Raw genomic sequence first — 25,710 nt, forward strand, 5'->3', positions numbered from 1 at the left:
CATGTGTGCACTGATGCATATTCAGAGGGCTGAGATGATAGAAGACGTTCTATCTTCAATAGTTTTTTTTTTTTGTGAGTTTCACTTGTGGCCAGAGTGACAGCTACCTCTGCACATCACCTTTCCTTTCGTGTTAAACTGGCTGTTTTCCATAACATGATATTTTGTGATTATAGTATGGAACATGGGAAAGAGTGGGCAGTTGCACAAAAAAGGCCACAAATTATTGATCTAGTCCAGTCTTATTAGACTGCGAACAAAAAAAAGTATAGAACTTGCTTTGAAACAATTTTCACTCAGAAACTGAGTGAACTAAATTTTGAAGTAGAAACACTGAAATGGTATTTCTTGTAAAACATACTCCAATAGTCTTTGTTTTATTTACAACTTGGATTTTTTTTTTTTTTTTTTTTTTTTTTTTTTACAGTGAGTTAGGTATCAGTTGCAGTACAGTTTCATTCCCCATCATACAGTCAAACCAAAACTTATTCAGACATTTTTGATTTATATTTTTTCCAGTGTGTGCAGGACACTCATTTATGTAAGTGAGTATAGCAAAATAAAGTAAACTGTGACATATTATACCCAAAAATTCTCTGAGAACTTGTCATATTTTATTACCAAGTTTTTAAACTATATTGAATAAACTGTATTAATGAATGAAATGTCTGAAAGGTGTCTGAATACATTTTGGTTTGACTGTATATGTCTTAATGTATCGGATAAAATATTAATCTCACAATTTAGAAATATGGAAATCATATTAGCTTTGTTCTATGACAGTATCATTATTAAGTGAACTGGCTTGATCAGACATTCCTGGGTGCTATTGACATGAAAACTTATCAAAATGTTAATTTCCCTTGAAATATTACAATTAATAAACTTTCTGAGCTTGACCAGGTCATATTTCTGCAGCTATCAGGAAAAGTTTTGATGGACATATAAGTCAACAGCACAGATGCACATGATTTCTAGAAAAAAAAAATGGTGAAAGAAAGGAAGAAAAAAAACTCTAAAGACCAATCACAGATGTTTGAGGTGTAAGGGGAGGGGCTGGCTAGAGTTTAGAGGTGGCCTTGTTATATCTCACCCACATGTAGGCTTCCACTGGTCGATGACATCTCAGGTTGAGGTCGCAATGCTTGTTAATGTCTCTCTGTTGGCTTGCTCACGGCAGGACGCAGCCTCCACCTTGAGCGCATAGGTACGTCTTTGAAAGTTTCTGTGAGTCAGGCTCTTCTTCTTTTCCATCGTCTAGTGTAGTTGTTTCTCATCTTGCCTGCTGTCTCTCTACATCTTCCCCTCCCCCATCACCAAGTGCTGTGCTTTCTATATCTGGAAAAACATCTTTTGATTACAAAAGCATCCGTGCAAGTGTCTGATTGTGTGTTGAGGTCTTTTCTGACTGCAGGCCCGGAGAGGATGTGTCACTGCAGACAGGTTTTCCCCTGTTACTCATGGGCCTCTTTCTCTCGCTGTGTCTCTTTATGTTGGTCTGACCGATGCACTTTTGCAGTTATCACCCGCATTTGAGTGTCTGTTGTACAATCTATAGGTGCCTTCTTCACTGGTGGGTTGATAGTGCTCATAGATTGTTGTGGCCTGGGCTGATGTCTGTTGTTGGACAGTAGTTGAGATATCTGATGTACTGTAGTTTCGTACAATGAAAGGAAGGGTTCGGTTTGGTGATGGGACAGAGTGTAACTTGCGTGTCACATACAGACATTCACAGGCCTGTACGGCAGGTAAGTCAATTGCTCATTGCACTACCGCAGAATTTGCAGTCATTTTAGGCAATTGCAATCGCAATTACACAGAATTTTCCTCAGTTTCATTCTTATTCTCACGTTCAAATGAGAATTCAACTGCGCTGGGGCTTTAGAAGAAGGCGAAGACAGAATAGGAACTGGTGAGGTATCGTTCGCTGTGACAGTCTTTGTTTAGCGCACTATAGCTGAGCATAAATTATAAAGCAAATTGGTCTTAGAAATAATTTAGCGAAAGCACAATAAGTTCTTGGCGTTTCCATATTCATTTTATTTAGCGTTGCTAATTGTATTATAGTCATAAACATAAACCGTCTAAACTTGTGGTCGATTTCTTGGTAGCTGCTAGAGTGATTGCGATCGTTGTAGAAAATACAGTAAATGCAGTAATGCATGAAACAGTTAATAATTTTTTTGACGATTTTAGATTTAAAATTTATTGCATATGCTTTACATACAGTACAGTACATAACTAGATAATTTTTTGCCAAAACAGCTTGGATTAAAACTGTTTTAGTGATTTATGAAAAGCAAAAGCTTTAAGCAAGGCTGGTAGTTTTGGCAATTTGATATTCAATTTTTGCATGTCTAAACACTAACTGCAATACTGTACGCTTTGTAATGTAGCTTTACAGTGATATGACTCACTTATATTACAACACACTAGACTATTAATACTGTAGCATAATATATGACTCAGACAAATGCTAATGCTACAAATAAAGCTGCAAAGGATCACAAAAGAAGTCATTTCTGTTTTTTTAGCCGATCATATTCTCCGTTAAACGTACCGTTCACCCAAAAATGAAATGTCTGTAGTCATTTACTCACACCTTCATGTCGTCCCAAACTTGTCAAAATGTCTCTGTGATTTGAAAACTCAATGCGTTTTGACACCAATTTTCTTTAACGAACCGAAAGAAAATAAGTCATGGTTTGGAACGACGTGAAAGTTAAGAAAATGATGACAATTTCCTTTTTTGTGTGAACTATCCCTTTAAATAGGCCAACTTGGTTCCAGAACACCTCATTTGTGTTAATGAGCTTTGTAAGCTGCGCATTTTGAGTCCCATCAGTTAATTTGGACAGTTATGAAAAAGAAGTATCTGCACACACCTGTTTGGTAAATGTTTTACAATATTAATGTTGAGTTGTTTCAGTTGTTTTCTCATACTTTGCAGGGTGTGTGTGGTGTGTCTCACTTTTAGCCGGTTTAGCATCAATTCTAGTAATTAGAGCATTGAGCATCGTCATCTCAGTACAATATGTTCCACGCAATCCGTCACCGTTGCCTCTGCGCTGAGGGGGAGTGATCGTATCGGGAGTGATCGGGTATTCGATAATCTTTAACTTTCTTTTGTGTGCAATTGTGAGATTGAAGACAAAAAACAGACGATAGGTCATGTGAATATTTCGCGATTGAGCTACTTGCATCTCGAACCTTGTAAGTCTCAATGATGAAATCCAAAACTGTCCATTATTCCAAAATGGTCATGTTGTTTGGAGTGTCTTTCTTTGCACGCACTACAGGATTGAATATTGAAATCTTTTTTCACCGTGTCCACATACATTTCAGCGCAATTGTAAGGAATTAACACACAGCTGCGATGTAGGCCTACTGTAATCAAACGCTCCACCAGACACCACATCACACTGCTACTACAGTAGATGCATATCTAAACCGACCTACTGTATGGCTTTGATACTGTTGTTGTTGATCAAACAAACTTGAACTCTTACGAGTCTCAGCGTACCGGCATTAGTCAGAGTTTCACATTCTGAAGAGGTCTGTGGCTTCATCGCAAAGCTTCATAACAGAATTTCAAAGGTGATGCAAAATTCGAAAGGCCCTTGTCGCTTTACATGACCAGACATGTCCGCCTCCGCTCTGTGCCATATACCCAGACAATGCAATTCTAGTTCATGGGTGAATGTATTGTGAGATAGAAATGATTAAACATTGCTAGAGTTTCATTTTGTGAATTAGTTTGTCTGACTGATCGCTGAAAGTAGATTAGAGGTGTTGTGACGCTGATGAGTTCAGGAAAAGAAAAAAAAAAACTCGATTCTCCTGAATATGTCTTTCACAATCTCTGAAATTAAGTTTTATTTTCCTCTTCGGGCTTATCTGTGTTTCACTCTTTCTTTCGGTCTGTTTGTCTGTTTGAAAACCAAACTCTTTTGTATGAAAACATTTTAACCTTTTAATTCTTTGGTGCTTGTAAAATGGCAATGATACTGGTTAGGACTAAACTATCTTCTTGTCCTCTACATGACAGTTGAATGTCGAAAGATTGATATGATTTTTATACTCTCATGTGCCCTCAAATGAATGGACAAGAATAGCTACGACAAAACAGTTCATTTGATTTTAGCAAACTAGATTAAAAAAAAAAAAAAAAAAAAAACTAATTGGTGGTCTTTTGGGGCTTGATTTGGACTATTAATGATCTATTTTTTCACATATCCAAACAATGCATATTAAAGCTTAATTATTAATAAACAATCACATTTTTTTAATTGTTTTTTTTTTTTATTTATTAATGGCACTCATGATCAGCTGTACTTAATTATCAATAAACAATCTAATTTTTTTATATTTTTTCATTTATTAATTGCACTCATTATCAGTTGTACTTAATTATCAATAATCAATTTTTTTCGTTTATTAATTTCACTCATGATTAGTTGTACTTAATTATCAATAAATAATCTCTTTTTTAATATTTTTTCATTAATTACACTCATTATCAGTTGTACTTAATTATCAATAATCTTTTTTTTTTTCATTTATTAGTTTCACTCATGATCAGTTGTACTTAATTATCAATAAACAATCTACTTTTTAAATATAGTTCTTCAGCATTTTTAAATTATTATTATTTGTGATATGTAGTTTTATAACATTAGCATTTTAATTATTTTCTAATAATGTACCATATGTTGTTGTAGGGATACAGCAACAATTATGTAATAATTTATATAGTCCACTAATTTCTGATATTTTTAATGAGAGAATATTTTAACTAACAAACTTTTTTCTCTTTCCATTTTCTTTCACATCGTCTAAGATTCCTTGACACACCTAAACAAGTTTCCCTCGACAAACTTAACCTCTATTTTTTTTCCCCCTTCCAAAGGCTGACATGAGATTTCACAGCACGACATCAAACCCGATCATCTCACTTCAGCATCACCTTTCACTCTTTGAAGATGATCCGCATTCATAACCCTCACCACGTGCCGTTTCTGCATCAGACGGAGCAGCTCCGCCAGGCAGGGACTCTTTGTGACACGCTTCTCACCGTAGAGGGCCTTTCATTTAAAGCCCATGCTCTGATCCTAGCGCTGGCGAGCAAACGACTCAAGCGTCAGTTAACAAACCAGCACGGTCCAGGTCCAGGGTACTGCTGCGCTATAGAAAGCGTCTCTCCCCACACCCTCAAGCAAATCTTAGACTATGTGTACAGCGAATCGGTGGATGTGCCCAAAGATGACCTGGAAGAGCTGCTGAGGGGTGCTGAGTACCTGGAAGTGGAGTCTTTGGTGGAACAGTGCCAAGCACAACTTAGTAGTTCAGATTCCCCTACTAAGACGGACACAAAAGTGGTAAAGTCACTCCAAGATGACAAAACATACAAGCACACCGAGATGTTGTCCAAAAGAAGCCATCCTACGGATAAAGACAACCTCAATTGTTCTTTAGAAGAAGAATGTTCTTCCACCGATAAACACCACAAGAGGTCGGTCCATGATCCAAACAAGAAAAGCTGTTCTCCTGTGTCTCCTCAGCCTCCCATCTTCTCCAGAGAATCCATCATCTCCTCCAGCACCCCATCTCCATCCCCTCGCTTCTGTTGGCCCCCGGTCAGCCCATCTCGTAGCATGGTGTTAAACTGTAGAGAAATTATGACCATCCACTCCCTCCGAGCGTACCCGTACCCCACACCCATATACCCCATCCTGCACCGCTCCCTCCAGCCACAGGTCTCCTCCTCACTTATGGGTTACACGGGGTTGCTTCACCCCTATCACCCTCTCATACACTCTCCTCCGCTGACTCAAGACAGTCCCTTCGTTTCGGGTCTAAAAGGAAAGAACGCCTCTATCAGTACAGCTTTAACAGAGTCCGTGTCAGAAAGTCAAGAGAGGTAAGAAACACGTAGATGAACCTTAAAAATGTTATTGATCTGATAAAATATCCAACCCTGTGAAATTGATTTTAAAAAAAGGCAAGTCAACTAGAATAGCTACAGTTTATTTGAGTTTGGCGAACTAGATAAAAAAAAAAAAATGGTTAATTGATAGTCATTTTTTGCTGATTTGGACTATTAATGAGATATATATCATATATCATATATAAATATCCAATTGATGAATCAATGAATCAAAGAATAAATAGATAAATAACTAAAAGCCAAAAAATAAACTAAGTTTGTTTAGCATATTTTAAATTAATCAGAGATGGTTTAAAAAAAAATATTACTATTTGAACTTATCATTTGAACTTAATTATCAATAAATAACAATGTACGCACTTTTCAAACAAAGCATTTTGCAAAAACTTTTGGTTTTAAATTGTGAAACACTATTGTTCACACTGAGATGCTTGCTATTTAATGCAGTGATATTCATATGTTTAATGGGTGGCTTAAAGGGAAAGTTCACCTAAAAATGAAACTTCTGTCATCATTTACTCACTCTCATGTCATTGTAAACCTGTATGACTTTCTTTCCCCCCCCCCACCGTGGAACATCTCGTATATATTTTGATATTTTAATATTTATTTGTCCATACAATAGAAACTATTTGGATACCAACATCCTTCCAAATATATTCCGTAGAAGAAATTATACAGTTTTGTAATGACATGATGGTGAGTAAATAAAAGAAAATTCATTTTTGGGTGACCTTTCTCATTTAAATACTCCAAACATTTTGGGCTGTCTTTATATCTGAACATTAAACATTCATTAACATTTAAACATTAAGAGTCTACATATATTGAATTTTGACCTTAAGTAGTCCAGTGTCCATAGTCTTTTTCAAAGAGAAGTCCAGGATTATAAGACATCTAGGTATTTTCAGCATGATGAAAGTTCTCTACTTTTTTCTTTTTTTTTATAACGATATTTTCAGCAGGAAGCCACATTATAGTCAGCTAATTTCAGCAGAACACCATTAGCCTGGTAAACACATTTTTCACCAATGCATTAACACATTTACAGTCATAACCAAAGCAAACACCACAAAATCTGATCTTGCTTTACTTTAACTTTAAAAAAAAAAAAAAAAAAGGAATGATTGTTTACACTTTATTTACAGTGCCGTAGTTACTCAAATAAGTACTTAGTACTATTAATTAACTACATGTACTTACTATAGAGTTACCGTTAGGGTTTGGTTTAGGGTTAGTTCCTTGTAATTATGCATAATTTACAGTTATTACTATAGTAAGTACATTGTAGTAACATGTAATGGCAGCACTGTAAAATAAAGTGTTTCCGAATGGTTTGCTACTAAGCAATACTATACTAATTTTGGAACTGAAGTCACATCAGTCATTGAAGATGATCACGATTGCTCGAAATTGACTTTTATCCTGATTTTTCAATATAAAATTCAAAAGTATGTTTATAAAATATTTTGATTCAACTCCTGAAATGGTTTTTAAACCATATTGAGTTCACTTGTTGACTGCTTTTTCCTTCAACATCCCCTCCAACCATCCATCATCAAAAATAGTTTTTGTTTAAAAATTGTATCTATTTGCAATGTATATATCTACAATAGTATTCTATAACATGTCTTTCGATCAAAACATTTTGGAGTTGAGAATCTAATTCAATCAAGCATGTCAAACTTTTCACGGGTAGTATATCTGTACTTTCCAACAGACACATTTTCCCCAACCAGCCCCCTGTTCCACCTACATGAATTTGTCTACAGGCTCCATTAAAATGAGGGGAACTAATAACAGCCTGTGGTTTAGTGGCAGTGGAATTACTGTTCAATAAAGACAATTATGGATAGAGTTGAGATATATTATTGTAATGAAACACTTTAAGGGTACAAAGAAAAATATTTTTATGGTTGCCTTTATCCGTAACTTGAAGCGTATGATGTATATAGGTGAGCTTGTGGTCGTAAAGATCTGTCAGTCTCTATTTTAAGTGTTTGAGACCGTTTAAAAGCACAGAACCATGTGCACTAAATACTGGATATGTCGGTGGAGTGTTTTGGAAAACAATACTTACTATCAAGGCCGAAACTGAGGGGAGCCCCCCAATTGTCCCCGACTTTACAAACAGCAAACATGAAAGTCGGCTATCTCCACCCTCAGAGCAGGATGTTCTATTTCAGGCTCATTTTTAGCCAAGGTCTGTTCCACTCCCTAATTTGCCACACACACAAACAGGTGCTCCATTCAGACAGAGATCTTTAAGCTTGTTTTGCTCATTGTGAGTGTAAAATTGAAACTTTTCTTTCTTTCTTTCTTATCTATGCATGCACATAGAGAGAAACAGTACGAACCACCCACTCACCAGTTCATCAAGTTTCATGAATAAACATCTAGAATAATATATATTTCTGACAGCCTTGATGATACATCAGGTAAAAGGGTCATGTATTTTGGATAGCATATTTATTATTATTTGGGCTCTCAATATTTGAATCAGATATAAAATCAAATGATCTTTTCTTCGCACTGTAGATGCGCTGCAGGTTGCTTTACTCTGGCAGAGGAAACCATTGTCGGCTTGCTTTGTTTCCTGCTACCTGAGCGCAAAACCTTTGTTCATGTGTGTTTTAGACAGGAGGTGATGTAAGTTTAAATTGATCTTCTTAATCGCTTGATAATACAGGTTTGAAATGCGTTTGAATGGCATTTTGCCAACTTCTGTCTACAGAACGCCTGCGCTGTATATCATTTGTCCGTAAATTTCCTCTTCGTATTCTTTACACCTGCTTATTTCTTATTATATTTACACTTCATCAGGTGCAAGTTAGTTTTAGTAAAATAAAGAAGTAGTAAAGAAAGTCTGGACATATTTATATTTATCTAAGGAACTACTTTCAAATATTTAAGCATTAAGTATTCAGATCAGAAGGTTTTTAAGATCATGAGGAACAAATTTAGTCATGTCTCTTAACACTTTTAACTGACACAAATGTGATAGCACACTAAACCTAACAGAGGGTAACACCTTGATAGCGTGTGGGTTTCTCACTGACTTTACCTGCTGGTCAGAATTAGCCGTGGTCTTGCTAAAACACCACAGTGTGTGGAAATGTAGCTCTAGAGGTGCTACTGAATCAGCAGGTGTTAGCTGACCAGATCGACAAGTGGTTCGAAAAACACCAGCGGAAAATGCAGTGACTCAGTTTGAAGTTATTTGTTGATGATGAATAAAGTCCTAAAAGCTAATGTCTATACTAATTATGCATGGAAAATGTGGACTTATTTGAATAAGCATTAACATGACAACATTTTCCACAGGAAGCCAAAGGTTCAAGAGGACAGGGAGATATGCTGCAGACACTGCGGTAAGCCGGCCCTGGAAAACCCCTGGAGGCCAACCACTGGGTCATCAACCTCAGGTAATATGCTGTATAAATGCACAAATTAATCTAGAATAATTGTATGCACTCTTATCTGCACAGAAAAAGAAGGCATATACTTGTGCAGAAGCTTGCAGAAACACCAACTGGGTGGCAGTAAGTTGCAGATTTTGCCTTGGATGCATTGACATTTTACGTAGTTCAGAGGAATGGATGCCCACAACAGGATGTAAATGTTGTGTATCTCTCAAAGAGCTAAAAGCAATCTAAAGTAGAGATGGTGGCCGTTGCCTCCCTTCCTCTGACAGCAATAAAAGAAAGGATAGTAGATGGTGGGGAAAAAAAGCATCTTTTGAAATGCAAAATTCATGCATCTTTCAGTTGAACTTGATTTCTGTAAAATCTTTCAGCCAGGATTTCCCATGAAATGGTTGTTTCATTTTATTTTACATTTACATGTACATTTATGCATTTAGCACATGCTTTATCCAAAGCGTTTTCGATATAGGAACGAAAGCAATTCATCACAAAGCCAACAATATTTATATTTATAGTGAATGCACGGTTTATTCACTCTTAGAAGGAAATGTTCAAAATAGAACCTTAAAGTGTTCTGTCAGGTGCTTCATATATAGAAGCTTTTAGAGGTTCCCATCATGGAATCGTTTTATGGATTTAGTTTAATGAATAATTTTTGTTTTAAACTTCATGAATTAAACAGATCATCCCTTTTCACTAGACAAAAAATGAAATAATGTGTTAAACAGGTATTATACATTTTATATATATATATAAACTGAAGAGCCTAGTGTAACTAGTGTAAGCATATATATATATATATATATATATATATATATATATATATATATATATATATATATATATATGAAGACTTCAGATGCAAAAGCCTCTAAGTGCCGTATGCAATTTTCTTCTAAAATGAGCATTTTTAACAGCTTGTATGTTTAGGCTCAGTAATTTCACTTTAATGGCAATTAATAAGTCCTTTACATTGTCATTTAAGTGAAATAACTGAACATAAACATACGAGCTGTTAAAAATGCTCATTTTAGAAGAAAATTTCAGATGGCACTTGGATCTAAAGTCTTCATATATATATATATATATATATATATATATATATATATATATATATATATATATATATATATATATATATATATACAGCTATGGAAAAAATTAAGAGACCACTTAACATTGATTTCTGCACTTGGAGTGGTCTCTTAATTTTTTCCATAGCTGTATATATATATATATATATATATATATATATATATATATATATATATATATATATATATATATAATTATATATATATATAATTCTCTATCTCAAACAGCACAGCATTAGCAATGCCAAGGTCATAGGTTTGACTTCCAGGGAATGCATGACTTATAAAATGTGTTGTAAGTCACATTGGACAAAGTGTCTCCTAGCATCTAGCATTATAAATTAGTTAAAACGCTAAAATGACTTTGTAGAACACATGCAGTGGCATTAGAAATTATTTGGGCACATAAAATCAGCATGAAACAGAATTTGTGATAGTCTATTTTCCCTATTGTGCCATATATCCAAGTGAAACAGCTTTTGCTAGGGCGGGACTTGATTTTGTCCATGGGGAATTAATTGGATGGTTGTTTGCTAATAGGTGGGTTTGACTATGCAGACCGATTGGTGTATGACATCAAAGTACCTCGAGAGTGATTTGAAAGCATACAGAGCCGTTTGCTCTCTAATCACTCAGAACTCGAAAGCAATTAGAGAGCAAACGACTCTGTATGTTTTCAAATCACTCTCGAGGTACTTTGATGACATACAATCGGTCTGTGCAGTCGAACCCACCTATTAGCAAACAACAACCATTGCGGTCTGTTTATAAACACTACATTTAAATTTGACCCCTCCTCACAGGCAGAACACTGACAGAAGCGCAAGCCTTCTCCCCTGCCCTGATACTACCTGTGGGAAGATCAGTGATTAGCTATTTTGCAAATATTGTGTTTATCATGCATAAATAGCATTTTTTTTGTATATGAAAGAACAGTTACACTAGGCTCTTCAGTTTAGCCATCTTCAATCTAGCGTCATAATTACAATGCATAATAATCTGAATCGAGTTGCAGATATCATTGTGATTGGCTAGGGTGACACACTTGCTGCATGTCCAAAGGTTGCAGCCCAGAAATGTCCCGAGCACAGGAATTCAAGAAGAAAAGAAGAAATTACAGGCGAAGGACAATAGCTATGTTTCCATCCACCCATTTTTATGGGATATCGCATTTAAAAAAACAACAACAAAAAACACTTGGAAACACCAAGGTGCACATAAAAACGTATGCGTTTGCAGTTGATGAGTTGATTGCAGCATCTCAAATGTTGACTTGATCATTCTGAAATGCCTAAGCCAAAGTCTGTCATCAGAAGGATTTAGTACAGTGTCTCACACGATTGCATTCCCAAATACCAGGCATCCGAACGCAAGATAACACAACAGCTTTTATTGCGTTTCATCTGTGCTCTGAGATGCAGATAATTTATGATGTAGGAAAAAAGAGCCACAATGGCTTGCCCAATTACGGCAACTTATATTACTACAGTACATTGTGCCAATTTCCAAGGAAATGACGATTTTTTTCTCTTGAATAAATGGGATGGAAACAACGCTTAATTAGCAAATGTTTTATGTGCAATGTTGGGGGGAATAACTTTTAAAAGTAATGCACTAAATATTGCATTACTCCATAAAAAAGTAACTAATTGCGTTTATGGAAAATAGTGCATTGCATTACTTTTTCTCATTCGGGCTAGGCTTGCTTGTTTGTTTTTAATAATAAAACATCCATTTTGGCAAATGTAAAGACACTTTTACAACAAGTCTCAGCCTGAAGGAAATGTAAATTCATGCCTGTACACTAGAGGGCGCTGCTCAAACAGACCTTTCAGCTGTGCTGATGAAAATAGGAAACAGGAGAAGAAAGTTTAGCTCTCTTACTTAAAGGTGCAGTATGTAATAATTCTGTCCGCTAGAGGTCGCTAGAGGCCTATTCAAAACAATGGTGTAGCTTGATGACGCCAAGTTTGAGAGCGGAATCTTGTGGTCTTCACCTCAACGGACGGTGCAAAAGAATAGGGATAGGACACTGGAAGAAATCATGTTTTCCTGGATGTGATTATTAACGTTACTGTAGTATGAAGCGAGAACGAGGCCACTGGAGCAATTGAGCAACACACGCCTCACGATCAGCGGAACATTTATTATACCGCAGTTGCCGGCGCCACTTCCGCTATACCGGTCATGAGTATGAGGTAACACAGCTCTGTTTATCATATTAGATACATTTGAGTGTGTTGAAAATTATGTTATAACGTTACTCTGTGCGTTCACTCGGCGGCTGCTGTGGCTTGTGTTCAAACAAAATAAAACCGGAAACCGAGGGTAACGCGGGTATGGCGCAATTGATTTTTGATTATTATTATGAATTGGATCATCAAAACGTCAGCAGCAAAGACAATGGTTAATAAAGTGAGATTAAATACGTAAAGAATAGTTGTGTTATTTGACATTTCAGGTTTGCATAATGTTCTGAGTTTGCATTTGACTGTTATTCATTTTGAGGAATACTGAATGTGTTTTGTGAGATGAGTAGTTGCCTGCTCATATTTAGTCTAGAACTACAATAACCTTCATGTTCACACACAACGTCTCTGCACTCCTGATTTCTCTCAACATGGCGACAGGAGAGCTGTTAGTCAACACATGGGAAATCAAAGTAACTTGTGTTACTTATTTGGAAAAGTAACTCAGATATTTTGCTGTAAATTTAAAAGTAATGTGTTACTTTACTAGTTACGTGAAAAAAAGTAATCTGATTAATCTAAAAATTCTTTTTTTAAAATTAAATATAAAGATAAATAACATATAATATAAATATCTCACTTGCAAAGTATTCAGTATTCATCAAAATCTGAATATTATGTAAACCTGCAATAATTAAATGTTAACTAATACAAATATACTTTATGTATTTAATCTCACTTTATTAAAGGGTTAGTTCACCCAAAAAAAAAAAAAAAAAACACTGTCATTAATTATTCACCCTCATGTAGTTTCACACCTGTAAGACCTTTGTTCATCTTCAGAACACAAATTAAGACATTTTTGATGAAATCCGAGAGTTTTCTGATCTTCGTATATACAGCAACGTCAAACCAATTTCAAGGCCCAGAAAGGTAGTAAAGACATCGTTAAAATAGTTCAGGTGACTGCAGTGGTTCAACCTTAATGTTATGAAGTGACGAGAATACTTCTTGTGGTCAAAAACAAAACAAAAATAACGATTTTATTCAACAAATTCAACTCTCCCTGTCTCTCCTCTGCTACTCTATTTTCATTGCAGCTTCCAGGTTCTATGTCTGATCGGCAGCTCAGTATTGGCTAACGCTGTTCACGTGAGCAGCACGACACATGTGTATCGCACACAGCATGAGGAGCAGGCCAATAATGAGCCAGCATTCGAACGTAAACACTATAATATCTTAATTTGTGTTCCAAAGATGAGCAAAGGTTTTACGGGTGTGGAATGACATGAGGGTGAATAATTAATGACATAAATTTCATTTTTGGGTGAACTAACCCTTTAACCAACATCTTTGCTGCTGACCTTTTGATGATCCAATTCAGCCATACCAATAAGCAAAAATTACTTTAGTTAAACATCACATTTGTTTCTTTTTTTATATTATTCCATATGTATATATTTTTAATTGCTAAAGAGAGTTGAACTTTCTTCAACTGTGTTCTATTCTTTTGGCCCTGCCGTGATGAGAAAACATAAAGCAAAAGTAATGCAATGCATTACTTTTCATAAAAAGTAACACAATTGGTTACTTTTTAGTGAGTAACTCAATGTTGTAACACATTACTTTTAGTAATGAAAGTAACTTTCCCCAACACTGCAATTAATACACTTGCTTTTATAATGCATTCATTTATACAGTTTTTCAACTTGATAAAGTATTCAGAATTAAGACAAAAAGTATTCAGACTTATCAGACATTAATGCAGTGAGCTACTCCTGTGGTTAATCTGCTAAGACAAATGTGTGAACTTGAAGGGAAATTACTTCATATATCTGTTTAAAAAAATTTATCACATTGACACCAGTTGGTTAAATGTTAGTTGAAAGTAAAGTTGAAACTAAGTTAGTTCTGAGAAACGCTCTTGCATCATTTGTTTTCAAATGCAGCTTGGAAGCTAATGCATTGTAAGTGACTAAACTGTCCAAATATTTTTTAGAAGTCACTGTGAAGTCAAAATAGTGGCTGTGCTTTGTCCTAGTTCACATAGAGTTCTCATTGTACAAAGACAGAACCAAATGACCCCTTACCTGCTAAACCGGGGTGTAAAGCTGTGCGCGAGAGAAAACTGTGGCTTCTGAATCGTGGTGCATCAGCACAGTCCTGTGGTTGGTTGGCTCTGTGCTCCATGGTGGTTTGTATACAGTACAAAAAGAGAAGTGTCGACTTGTTCTTTTTTTCATCCAAATTGGGGTTAGAGTGCTTTTTATGTGTGCGAGCATGTGTGCACGTCGGAGCTTTTTGGGGTGAGAATGATAGTAACACATGGTGTCTTTAAGAAACTATGTAATTTCGACTGTATTTAGTATATCAACGACATGTTTTTAGTTTAAAACATACATAAATCTATATTTCTATGAATTAAAAGGTGAAGTGGATATTTTAGGTAATGCAGCTGTTTTTACACCTTGTAGCTTTTTTGCAATTAACCGAAATTGTCCTTTTTTTATCATAGTCTAATGTAGTCTCTTATTTATTAGCAATTGCTTGTCTAATAACTATTCATATTCATATTTAGTTTTAAGTAGTTTTAGAAGAAAAGCATGTCAATATTTCACATTTCCTCCAACTTCCATGAAAATATTTGTTGCGTGACCTACAAATGTGCCTCATATGACTCATTCAACTTGACAACATTAGGTTACGCCAACTCAAATAATTTTAAAGTCATTTTACGGGATCAGCTGCACAGTTTTCGAATTATCCAGATGGGTTTTGGTTTTATTAAAACAATTTGGTCTGGCACATCATATGATGTCACCTATTCAAACAGCAAACTTGTGCTGTAAAGGCGCAAGTTTCTGCAGCCGTTTTATGTTACTGTGCTGCATCCTGGGGTATGTGGGAATGCGTGGGTGTTTATATGTGTGAATACAATGTCTGTCATGTGCACGTATGTTTGCTTTTGTTTCACACATGACTTTTGTGTTTGGTTTTTTTCAGCATTCTCTGAACTATAAGCTTACACAACCTTGCAAGTGTCCATATGATTATCACAAATGCTGTCTTCGTGAATATAAAGACAGAAAGTGTTAACCATGCTTTTTTTCACACTTTGAGCTGTACAGGGGAGGATGTGGTGTGTGTATGTATATATGAGTGTGTGTGTGGACAGGGAGAGCAATAAACTAGGCCGCACACCAAGTTGCCACAGGATGTGTTTATCTAAAATTGGGCCCCTCGGCTGCGCACTGCCAATGCTCAGATGTCACTTTATTTTTGACCATAAATCACTTTTAATCTTGCTCTTTTTACGCTTGATATAAAATAAACAAAAGATTGGATTATTATTTGAACAGAACTGGTTATTTATCAGAATTTAAATTCATGTTTCCGATGAAGATTTCTTAGCAAGAAGCCATTTTTTAGAAAACATGTCATGTTTTGTTTGTGTGTTTGTGTATTTTCAACTAGTCTCCTCAAATCAGACATTACAATGTCAAGAATGTCATTATTTCTCTCAATCATCATTCATACAGTTAATACCATTGATTTCTATTTTGTTTAACCGTGTAAGGATATTATGAACAGCAACTACATATAGTGAGGTCCTCGTTGTTTTTTCCTCCCTTCATTTAAACATGGAAATTAGAGAAAAGAAAACAAAAATGCACCTAAAACATTTATAATGAAAAGAAAATTTGCCAAAGTCTGATAGTAGTACCAATGAAAACATATTTTGCATCTTCCAATTTACTATGTGATATTATCATCACAGCAGTTACACTAAACAGATCTCGAGCTGCTTGCACATTCGCTGGCTTCTTAAACAGAATGCATTTTAAACAGAATTTTAAATGAAAATTAATAAGAAATACTTAGGAAATGTACAGAAGCCTTGAAAGGCCATATATTATTCTTGTAAGAAAGTTGTGTGTCATATTTCCCTGGCTAGATGCAAACTATTTAATCAGTTTCTTTCAAACATTGTGCAGACATCTCAAGTTAGCTGGAAATGAGATTGACCACATATTCAGAATCACTATAATATCGATAACGCTGTGGTCTTCTCAAGTTATATAAAGTCAGATTTCCTTGCTTTCAGTGAAACACACAAGATGCTCAACCTGGAAATGTTCATGCAACATCAGAGGGACCAACCAAATTACTAAGAAATGTCTAAATGGTAATGTTTGTATTAAATTAGAAAACGCTGTATATTAGTATACATTTTTATTATTCTAAATGTTTTAGGTGATTTTTGTTTTCTGTAATAAACCAGCTAAATTATTTTGGTAACACTTTACAATAAGGTTCCATTTGTTAATGTTAGTTAATGCATTATTACAGTGCTTATTAAACTTTGTTAACATTAGTTAATAAAATATACAATTATTCATTGTTGCAGTAGTTCATATTAGCTCCTCAGATCCATTAAATATTATTAACAGATACAACTTTTGATTTTAATAATGTATTAGTACATGTTGAAATGATTTGCTTTTTCATTGTTTGTTCATTTTAACCAATGTAGTGTAATGTTAACAAATGGAGCCTTATTTAAATGTGTTACCATTATTTTTATTATTAAGTCTCCTTTCACTTTCGCACGTGGTTAACTGGTGTTTTTAACAGGATGGAACAATCATTGCAAGCAGCGCGTTAGACAACACTCTGACAAATTTAAATACATTTGAGCAGATATGAGGGGCCAAAGAGCTGACCAACTTCAGACCAAAATAACCCTGCTTTTGCGTCAAGTGCTGAAACTGTTTTTGCCTCAGTGACCATGATATGTCGAGAGTTTTAGTCAATAGGTTGCCATTTCTGTCCTATAAGAACATGCATAGACAACAAGCATATCTTTGAACTAAAAACTTACACTACCATTCAAGTTTGGGGTCAGTAAGATATTTGGGTAACACTTTATTTTACATTTTACATGTAGTTACTGTAGTAATAACTATAAATTATGTATAATTACATGCAACTAACCCTAAACCAAACCCTCAACCTAACCCTATAGTAAGTACATGTAGTTAACTATAAACACTCAGTACGTAACTGTAATACTGACACCTTAAAATAACGTGTAACCAATTTTTATTTGTTTGTTTTGAAAGAAATTAATACTTTTATTCAGAAAGGATGGCTTAAATTGTTCAAAAGCAACAGTTAAGACATTTATAATGTTACAAAATATTTATTTTTCAAACAAATGCTGTTCTTTTGAACTTTCTATTCATAAAAAAAGAACAAATCCTGAAAAAAGGTGTTTTCACAAAAATATTAAACTGTCTTTTAAGAAGAAATGTTTCTTGAGCAGCAAATCAGCATATTTGAATGATTTCTGAAGGATCATGTGACACTGAAGACTGAGTGATGCTGAAAATTCAGCTGTCATCACATGAATACATTGTAATAATATTTCATAATATTACATTTTACCTTATTTTTTTATCATATAAATGCAGCCATGGTGAGCAGAAGAAACTTTGTTCGAAAACATTTAAAACATCTTACCGACCCCAAACTTTTGAATGGTAGTGTAAGTTTTGATAAAGTGCTAAAAAAGGTAAACGGACTCTGAAGATTATATGTAAACTGAGCCACATATGACTGTTCAAACCTCGTTGCCTGTGGTTTTCTTCTGAAATGAAACTGCATTAAAAAGATTGTCCACTGATAACAGAGAAGTGTTCTATTTCTAGTCCTCTTGTTCACCAGTTATTCACTTACTGTTGTTCTGTTATCACCCGTTGGTAGGTTCAGGGGATATGGCGTTCAGGTGTAAGTTCTGTGGCCGAGGTGGACGGGACAGGCGATCTCTGCGCTCACTCAGGAGGGGCGTTGGGGGAGAGAAACCTTACCAGTGCAAACAGTGTAGCAAGAGGTTCAGCCTAAAACACCAACTGGACACACATCTCCGGGTCCACACAGGTACATCCAACTCTATACCCATGAGCAGAGCTACAGAGTTTGAGCTCCAGCCTGGATGTTTCTAGTGATCCTGAACACTTGAAGGCTGGCTGGTTCAGGTGTGTTTAATTAGGGCTGGAGGAGCTGAACTTTGATGGAAGGTGGCACTATAGCAGCAGGATTGGACAAACCGCATTTAGATTTCACTTTCTGAGAAATCAAACATTGTGTTTCACTGTATCAAGATTAGATCTGTAATCTGAATCAGTTTTATTTTAGTAGCATCGAGATGATAGGTTTAGGTTTTTATTTTTGTATTTTCTGTCTTCATTTTCATACTTTTCATTTTAATTAACAATAACTTACTTAAATCAGTTCATGTGAGTATAGTGATTCAATATTTATATAATAAAGCAACAAAAATATTTTTGGTGCACCAAAAAAACTAAATAATGACTTACATAGTGATGGCAGATTTCAAAACACTGCTTCAGGAAGCATCGGAGCATAATGAATCAGCGTGTCGAATCAGCGGTTCAGAGTGCCAAAGTCACGTGATTTCAGCAGTTTGGCGGTTTGACACGTGATCCGAATCATAATTCGACATGCTGATTCATAACGCTCCGAAGCAGTGTTTTGAAATCGGCCATCACTAAATAAGTCGTTATTTTGTTTTTTTCGGCGCACCAAAAATATTCTCGTCGCTTTATAATATTAATATTGAACCACTGTACTCACATGAACTGATTTAAATACGTTTTAGTAATAATATTTCAGGTTAGGGATTTTTGAACATCATGTTAAAATGAAACCTTCAGCTCAGTTCTCTCTCCTCGTCTCTCTTCCAGGTGAAAAACCTTTTGAGTGTCGGCTGTGCGGCCAACGTTCTCGTGACTATTCGGCTATGATCAAACACCTGCGCACTCACGGCGGCGCCACACCCTACCAGTGCACCCTGTGTCTGGAGTTTTGTAGCAGCCTGGCAGCCATGCAGAAACACCTGAAGAATCACCCCACGCAGGACTTCCCTCCGGAATGGAGCCTGAACAGCACATACCTGTACAACTGCCACACTTGACCGTGCAAACACTGGACATTTGAGTCCAGGGGGATACATTGTGTAGATATGGAACATTTAATGCAGTTTTGTCATTTTTAATACTTTTATGAATCTATTTTGAAGTCATTTTACAAATATCATAATATATATTTAAGTTACATACAAGGGACATTTATGCCAATGATGGATGTTTTCTTTGAAGACGTCTAGTTAGGTGAACAGGACCCATTTTATATTAAGTGGCCTAAACTACTATGTACTTACATTTAAATTAATCATTTGATACAATGCACTTTTTGTGTACATACATGTTTTTACATTGTACTTATATTTTAAAAACACCTGCATGTAATTACATCTGTAATTAATTTCTGTAATTACATTTACAATTACAGTTGACCCATCCCTTACACCTTACCCCTACCCTTAAACCTACCCATACCACCAAACCTGTCCCTAACCTTACCCGTATCACACCTCAATAGCAGCAAATGTGTTTTGCAATTCAATATCAACCCAATATGTACATTGTACTTATTTTTTGATGTAAGTACATAGTAAAGGCCACTTAATATAAAGTGGGACCGGTGAACATTGCACCCACCAATTTGTAGTTTGCCAATGCTTATTTTCGCTGTGAAATATCACAATAGCATACAAAATACATGTTTATTTATTGAGCTGGTGAAATCTGAAACATTTATCTAAGCACTCACTATGTGATCTAGTTACACACTGTATACAATCTTTTAATAAAAGCATTATGATTAAAACAGAAAGAATTTGTCGAGTTTGTGGCTTTTTTTCGTGCTTGTTTGGAAGTATGCAAAATAACCTAAATGAATGCATATGAATAGTAGACAGTAGGCCTGTATTTTGAATAAATACTGTATATAGTTCAGTCTTGAAACTTTTCTGAGCAGCTGATTGGTTCTCTTAAAGCTATCTATGTATTTATTTCCGTTCTGAACCAGAACAACTCAGCCTGCAGCGTGCCGTGGGATTTTTCCTAGCCCTCCTCCTTCCCCAGCACCACCTGTCTAAATCTGCTAGGGGATTCTGCCTACTTTCCTCGCAACAGCTCGCATTCTATTCACTGTATTTATGTGCATGTTTCGGCAGAAGCCTTAAAGGGTTAGTTCAACCAAAAATGCAAATTCTGTCATTGATTACTCTTCCTCATGTCGTTCCACACCTGTAAGACCTTCGTTCATCTTCAGAACATAAATTACTATATTTTTGATAAAATCTGATGGCTCAATGAGGCCTCTATTGACAGCAAGATAATTAACACTTTCAGATGGCCAGAAAGCTACTAAAGACATATTTAAAACAGATCATGTGACTACAGTGGTTCCACCTTAATGTTATAAAGCGACTAAAATACTTTTTGTCCACCCAAAAAACAAAGAGAATTTTCAACAATATCTAGTGATGGGTAATTTCAAAACACTGCTTCATGAAGCTTCGAAGCTTTACGAATCTTTTGTTTCGAATCAATGGTTCGGAGCGCGTATCAAACTGCCAAAGTCACGTGAACTATTGACATTTCGAAACACTTATGACTTAACGAAGCCTCGTTTACTGAAATCATGTGATTTAGGTGCTCTGAACCACTCATTTGAAGATTCATGAAGCAGTGTTTTGAAATCGTCCATCACTGAATATTGTTGAAAAGATGTCTTGTTTTTTGTCGCACAAAAAGTATTCTCGTCGCTTCATAACATTAAGGTTGACCCACTGTAATCATATGAACTGCTCTAAATATGTTTTTAGTAGCTTTCTGGGCATCTGAAAGTGTTAAAGGTTTACTCAATCGATTTGACATATTTTTCCAAACTTGGATCACGGTTCTCAAAACAGTGATCTGAACACTTTGTAATTTTCCTATACAGATTGTATGTTTTCATTAATTTCATGATCACAGCTTTTTTTTTATTGGGTTTACACAATTCCCAAACATTTATACCATTTGTCCAAACACAACAAACAAAACTCTGGAATCTGTCATATTATCAGATGCACTCTGTGTGTTTTTACAGTTTTTTTCCCAATTGCTAACACACAATTTTTCAAACTAGTCTGGTTTTATCAAAACACTTAACACAATTCACAAAACCACACACCCAAACTGCAAAATACCTCATATATCCTGCAAAATGAAGCACTGCAACCGAAACTACACAGAGCATTATCAAAATCAAACTTTTGCATGAAATGGCACACACTTCATTCATATTACCAGATTTTTGCCTAACCACCTACACACTGTTGGGCATAATGAAAAGCACCCCCATCTTTAGTATGCTTTGCCATAATACTAAAATATGTATCAGATTGTTCACATGCACAGAAATATTTGCAGATACACACACATGCTGTTGCAACATTTTTATTTTTTTTCCTTCACTACAGTAAAGTCAGTACAACATAAGCACAGCAGATATATTTACATGGGACTGAACAAAAATATTCTTACAAAAAAAGTAAACTGAAAAAGAAAATTTCTGAAAAAAAAATATATTACAGTAAAAAAAACAAAAAAGAAAAAAAGGCAAGAAAAATAATTAGGCAGCATCTTGCCGCACAGCCGGGTCTGGCCACAACGCCTCGTCAACATCACAGGCAATATCTTCTCTTGCCAGACATCGAGGGAAGAAGCGCCTTGAGTGCCTTATCCATCCCTGAATTGCACCCACATCAATCTCATCACATGCCTCTTCCATGGCCTGCACAAGAGGCATGCGCACAAAGGGCTGCCGGTCGTATACCTTCCACCGCCATGCCGAAAATAATTCTTCTATGGGGTTCAGAAATGGTGAGTATGGTGGGAGGTATTGCACGAGAAATGTTGGGTGGTCAGCAAACCAGTTTTGGACTGGGGCTGCACGATGAAAGCTCACGTTGTCCCATACTACAACGTACCGGTTTCTTTGATGGTCTGCATCATATGCTCTGGTAGTATGAGAATGTTGTGAAGTCTGTCCAGAAATGTGAGAATATGGGCTGTGTTGTATGGTCCAAGTTTGGCATGACGGTGGAGGACACCATGCATATTGGAGATGGCAGCGCACATTGTGATGTTCCCACCACGTTGGCCAGGAACATCTATAATGGCTCTGTGGCCAATGAGGTTTCTCCCTCTTCTTCTGGTCTTTGCTAGGTTGAACCCAGCCTCATCTATAAAGATGAACTCATGTGGGATTGCATGAGCATCCATTTCCAGTACTCCCTGAAAACAAAGAACAAAAATCACTCAATATGGTGTTATCCAGTACACTGGGAAACAATGTTGTGTGTAGTGTACTGCAGTCAATATAGTACTTACATCCACATATGCTCGTCTGAACTCTTTGTTTCTTTGAGAGTTTCTCTCAAACGGCACCTTATAAAGTTGTTTCATTCTGATTTGGTTTCGCTTGAGAATGCGAGCCAATGTGGACAGACTAACTCGTTGAATGTTGTTGAATAAGGTGTTGTCTTGGATGATGTGGCTTTGAATTTCTCGTAATCTGATTCCATTATTTTCCAAAACCAAGTTTACAATGGCAGCTTCCTGTACCCCGGTGAACATTTTGCCCCTTCCTCCACCATGGTGTCGTCTCTCAGTCCTTTAGAAAAAATAAAATAAAAATATATATAGGGCTTGGACAATGCAGCCTAAATATTTTCCCCCACAGTAGAGTACATTGTACAGGAAACTTGTACAGTTCATGAATGGCTGATGTCATACACTAAGTAAACAGGTGTCACCCAACTGATACACTATGACATGGGGTATACTACATGTGTACTACATGAAATTTTGGTTACATACCTGTTCTCCAGTCTAAAGGTCCGGATGACAGAGGCGACAGTAAAACGGCTCAAGTTTGGCTGCACTTTCTGTCCAGCCTCACGCATTGTCAACCCATGGTTGATGACATGATCTACTAAGATTGCTCTGATTTCATTTGAAAGTGTTTGTCTTCTTTGGCCATGAACTCCTCTACCTGCTCTACCCCTACCTCTCACTCTTCCTCCCCCTCTTATTCTCAACCTCCCTCTTCTTCTTCCTCCTCTTCCTCTCTCTGCAATGTCTTCCATTGTTGTTGTAAAAAAAAAAGGTTCTCACCTGTGGTCTTTTCATAGTGCTTACATCCTGATTGAAGTGTTAACAATTAACCACTGAGGTGTTTGGCCAGGTGGCACATGTAATTGGCCAATTAGCTCATGTAGTGTCATTTTGAATGGCAGTGTTTTGAAATGGCAAACATGTGACTTTATGTCAGATTGTTGTGTCTTATGCAGAGAACTGTATTTAGTGAATTTAAAAAGTGCTATTTTGAAATGCAAAATGTGTGTAAAACAGAAAAGGTGTTTAGACTTTTGGAGACTTGAGAAGAAGTTTTGCTCTGTGTCAGTTTAAATAATTGTGCTGTGCATGTCATTTTAGTGTGTTAGCAATTGGAAAAAACTGTAATAGACCCCAAACTGATACCTGCTTGATTAATAATACACACAACACAGGAAATTCAGTTTTCCTATCTGTTTACACATTTGTCATAATTGCATTATGTCATAGGGGAAATATAAAAGGGAAAGTATGCGAAAACATGCAAGAAAAGAAGGAAATAAAGAGGTGTAAATGTAAAGGTGGTGGTGTGGGTAGAGGAAGGGGTGTAATGAGAAGGAAAGGAAGAGTGGAACATATAGAAGGAGATCATACTGTATATGAGGAGAGAGGAGGAAGGAAAAAAGGAGGATTGGAGAAGAGCTGAGTACAGCAGAGGGCATTGGTGTAGTGGAAAGAGCAAGAGAAAAATGTAAGAAGATATGGACATAGTGAAAGTGGACAGCAGAAGGGGGTGGGAGGAGAGGTGGATTTCAAATGAAATCAGAATTACCCTAATTCAGTGGTATGGGGGGTTTTGGATTCAGCACCCAAATTTTATTTTTGTTTATAAGAAATTCATGATAAAATACTTTGGCATAAATGTTCCAACACATTTTATAAATATCTGTAGTTTTAAAGTTAAAAACTTTTGCTCAGCAATTTGTATATTATCAAATGTCAGGGTGGCACAACTGCAAATATTTTACTATCAACTGACAAGGTAATAAAGTTAAGCCTGATACAGTATTGCAACATCCAGAGGACCTAATAGATCATTGTGGCAGAGTGAAAAGGGTTGTAGATATCTCTGAAATACTGATAAAAACAGCTCATTTCATGTGTGGGTATAGTGTATTTACAAATATTTGGTTGTAAAAAAAAAAAGAACTTAAAGGGTTATTTCACCCAAAAATGAAAATTCTGTCATTTATTACTCACACTCATGCCGTTCCAAACCCGTAAGACCTTCATTAATCTTCGGAACACAAATTAAGATATTTTTGTTGAAATCCGATGGCTCAGTGAGGCCTGCATAGATCCATTAATGTACTATAAACATATTTAAATCAGTTCATGTGAGTATAGTGATTCAATATTTATATAAAGCAACAAAAATATTTTTGGTGCACCAAAAAAACAAAATAATGACTTACATAGTGATGGCAGATTTCAAAACACTGCTTCAGGAAGCATCGGAGCATAATGAATCAGCGTGTCGAATCAGCGGTTCAGAGTGCCAGTCACGTGATTTCAGCAGTTTGGCGGTTTGACACGTGATCCGAATCATAATTCGACATGCTGATTCATAACGCTCCGAAGCAGTGTTTTGAAATCGGCCATCACTAAATAAGTCGTTATTTTTTTTTCGGCGCACCAAAAATATTCTCGTCGCTTCATAATATTAATATTGAACCACTGTACTCACATGAACTGATTTAAATACGTTTTAGTACATTTATGGATCTTGAGAGAGGAAATGTCATTGCTGGCTATGGAGGCCTCACCGAGTCATCAGATTTCAACTAAAATATCTTAATTGGTGTTCCGAAGATAAACAAAGGTTTTACGGGTGTGAAACGACATGAGGGTGAGTAATAAATGACAGAATTTTCATTTTTGGGTGAACTAACCCTTTAATGGTGAAAATGCTTAATGGTGTAGTTGCGACATCAACCAGCAGGGGCTGTCAAGCAGGTCAAA

The 25,710-nt window shown here is 36.0% G+C and overlaps 1 protein-coding gene across 4 annotated transcripts; it reads left to right on the plus strand.

Annotated features, from left to right (window-relative positions):
• The first annotated feature begins 925 nt into the window (after nt 1-925).
• On the plus strand, nt 926-20,399 carry zbtb32 (zinc finger and BTB domain containing 32). 4 transcript variants are annotated; one of them, XM_067366215.1, is made up of 5 exons: nt 926-1,227; nt 4,910-5,920; nt 9,272-9,372; nt 18,422-18,595; nt 19,423-20,395. In XM_067366215.1, the coding sequence occupies exons 2-5, from the start codon at nt 4,983-4,985 to the stop codon at nt 19,650-19,652; spliced, it is 1,443 nt and encodes a 480-aa protein (XP_067222316.1). In that variant the 5' UTR covers nt 926-1,227; nt 4,910-4,982; the 3' UTR covers nt 19,653-20,395. The 4 variants fall into 4 exon arrangements, with proteins under 4 accessions (XP_067222316.1, XP_067222314.1, XP_067222317.1 ...); XM_067366213.1 differs by having other exon boundaries at nt 926-1,207; XM_067366214.1 differs by lacking the exon at nt 926-1,227 and adding an exon at nt 1,490-1,748.
• The last annotated feature ends 5,311 nt before the right edge of the window (nt 20,400-25,710 follow it).

The sequence above is a fragment of the Chanodichthys erythropterus genome, chromosome 17, assembly GCF_024489055.1.
Source record: "Chanodichthys erythropterus isolate Z2021 chromosome 17, ASM2448905v1, whole genome shotgun sequence".
Lineage (NCBI taxonomy): Eukaryota > Metazoa > Chordata > Actinopteri > Cypriniformes > Xenocyprididae > Chanodichthys > Chanodichthys erythropterus.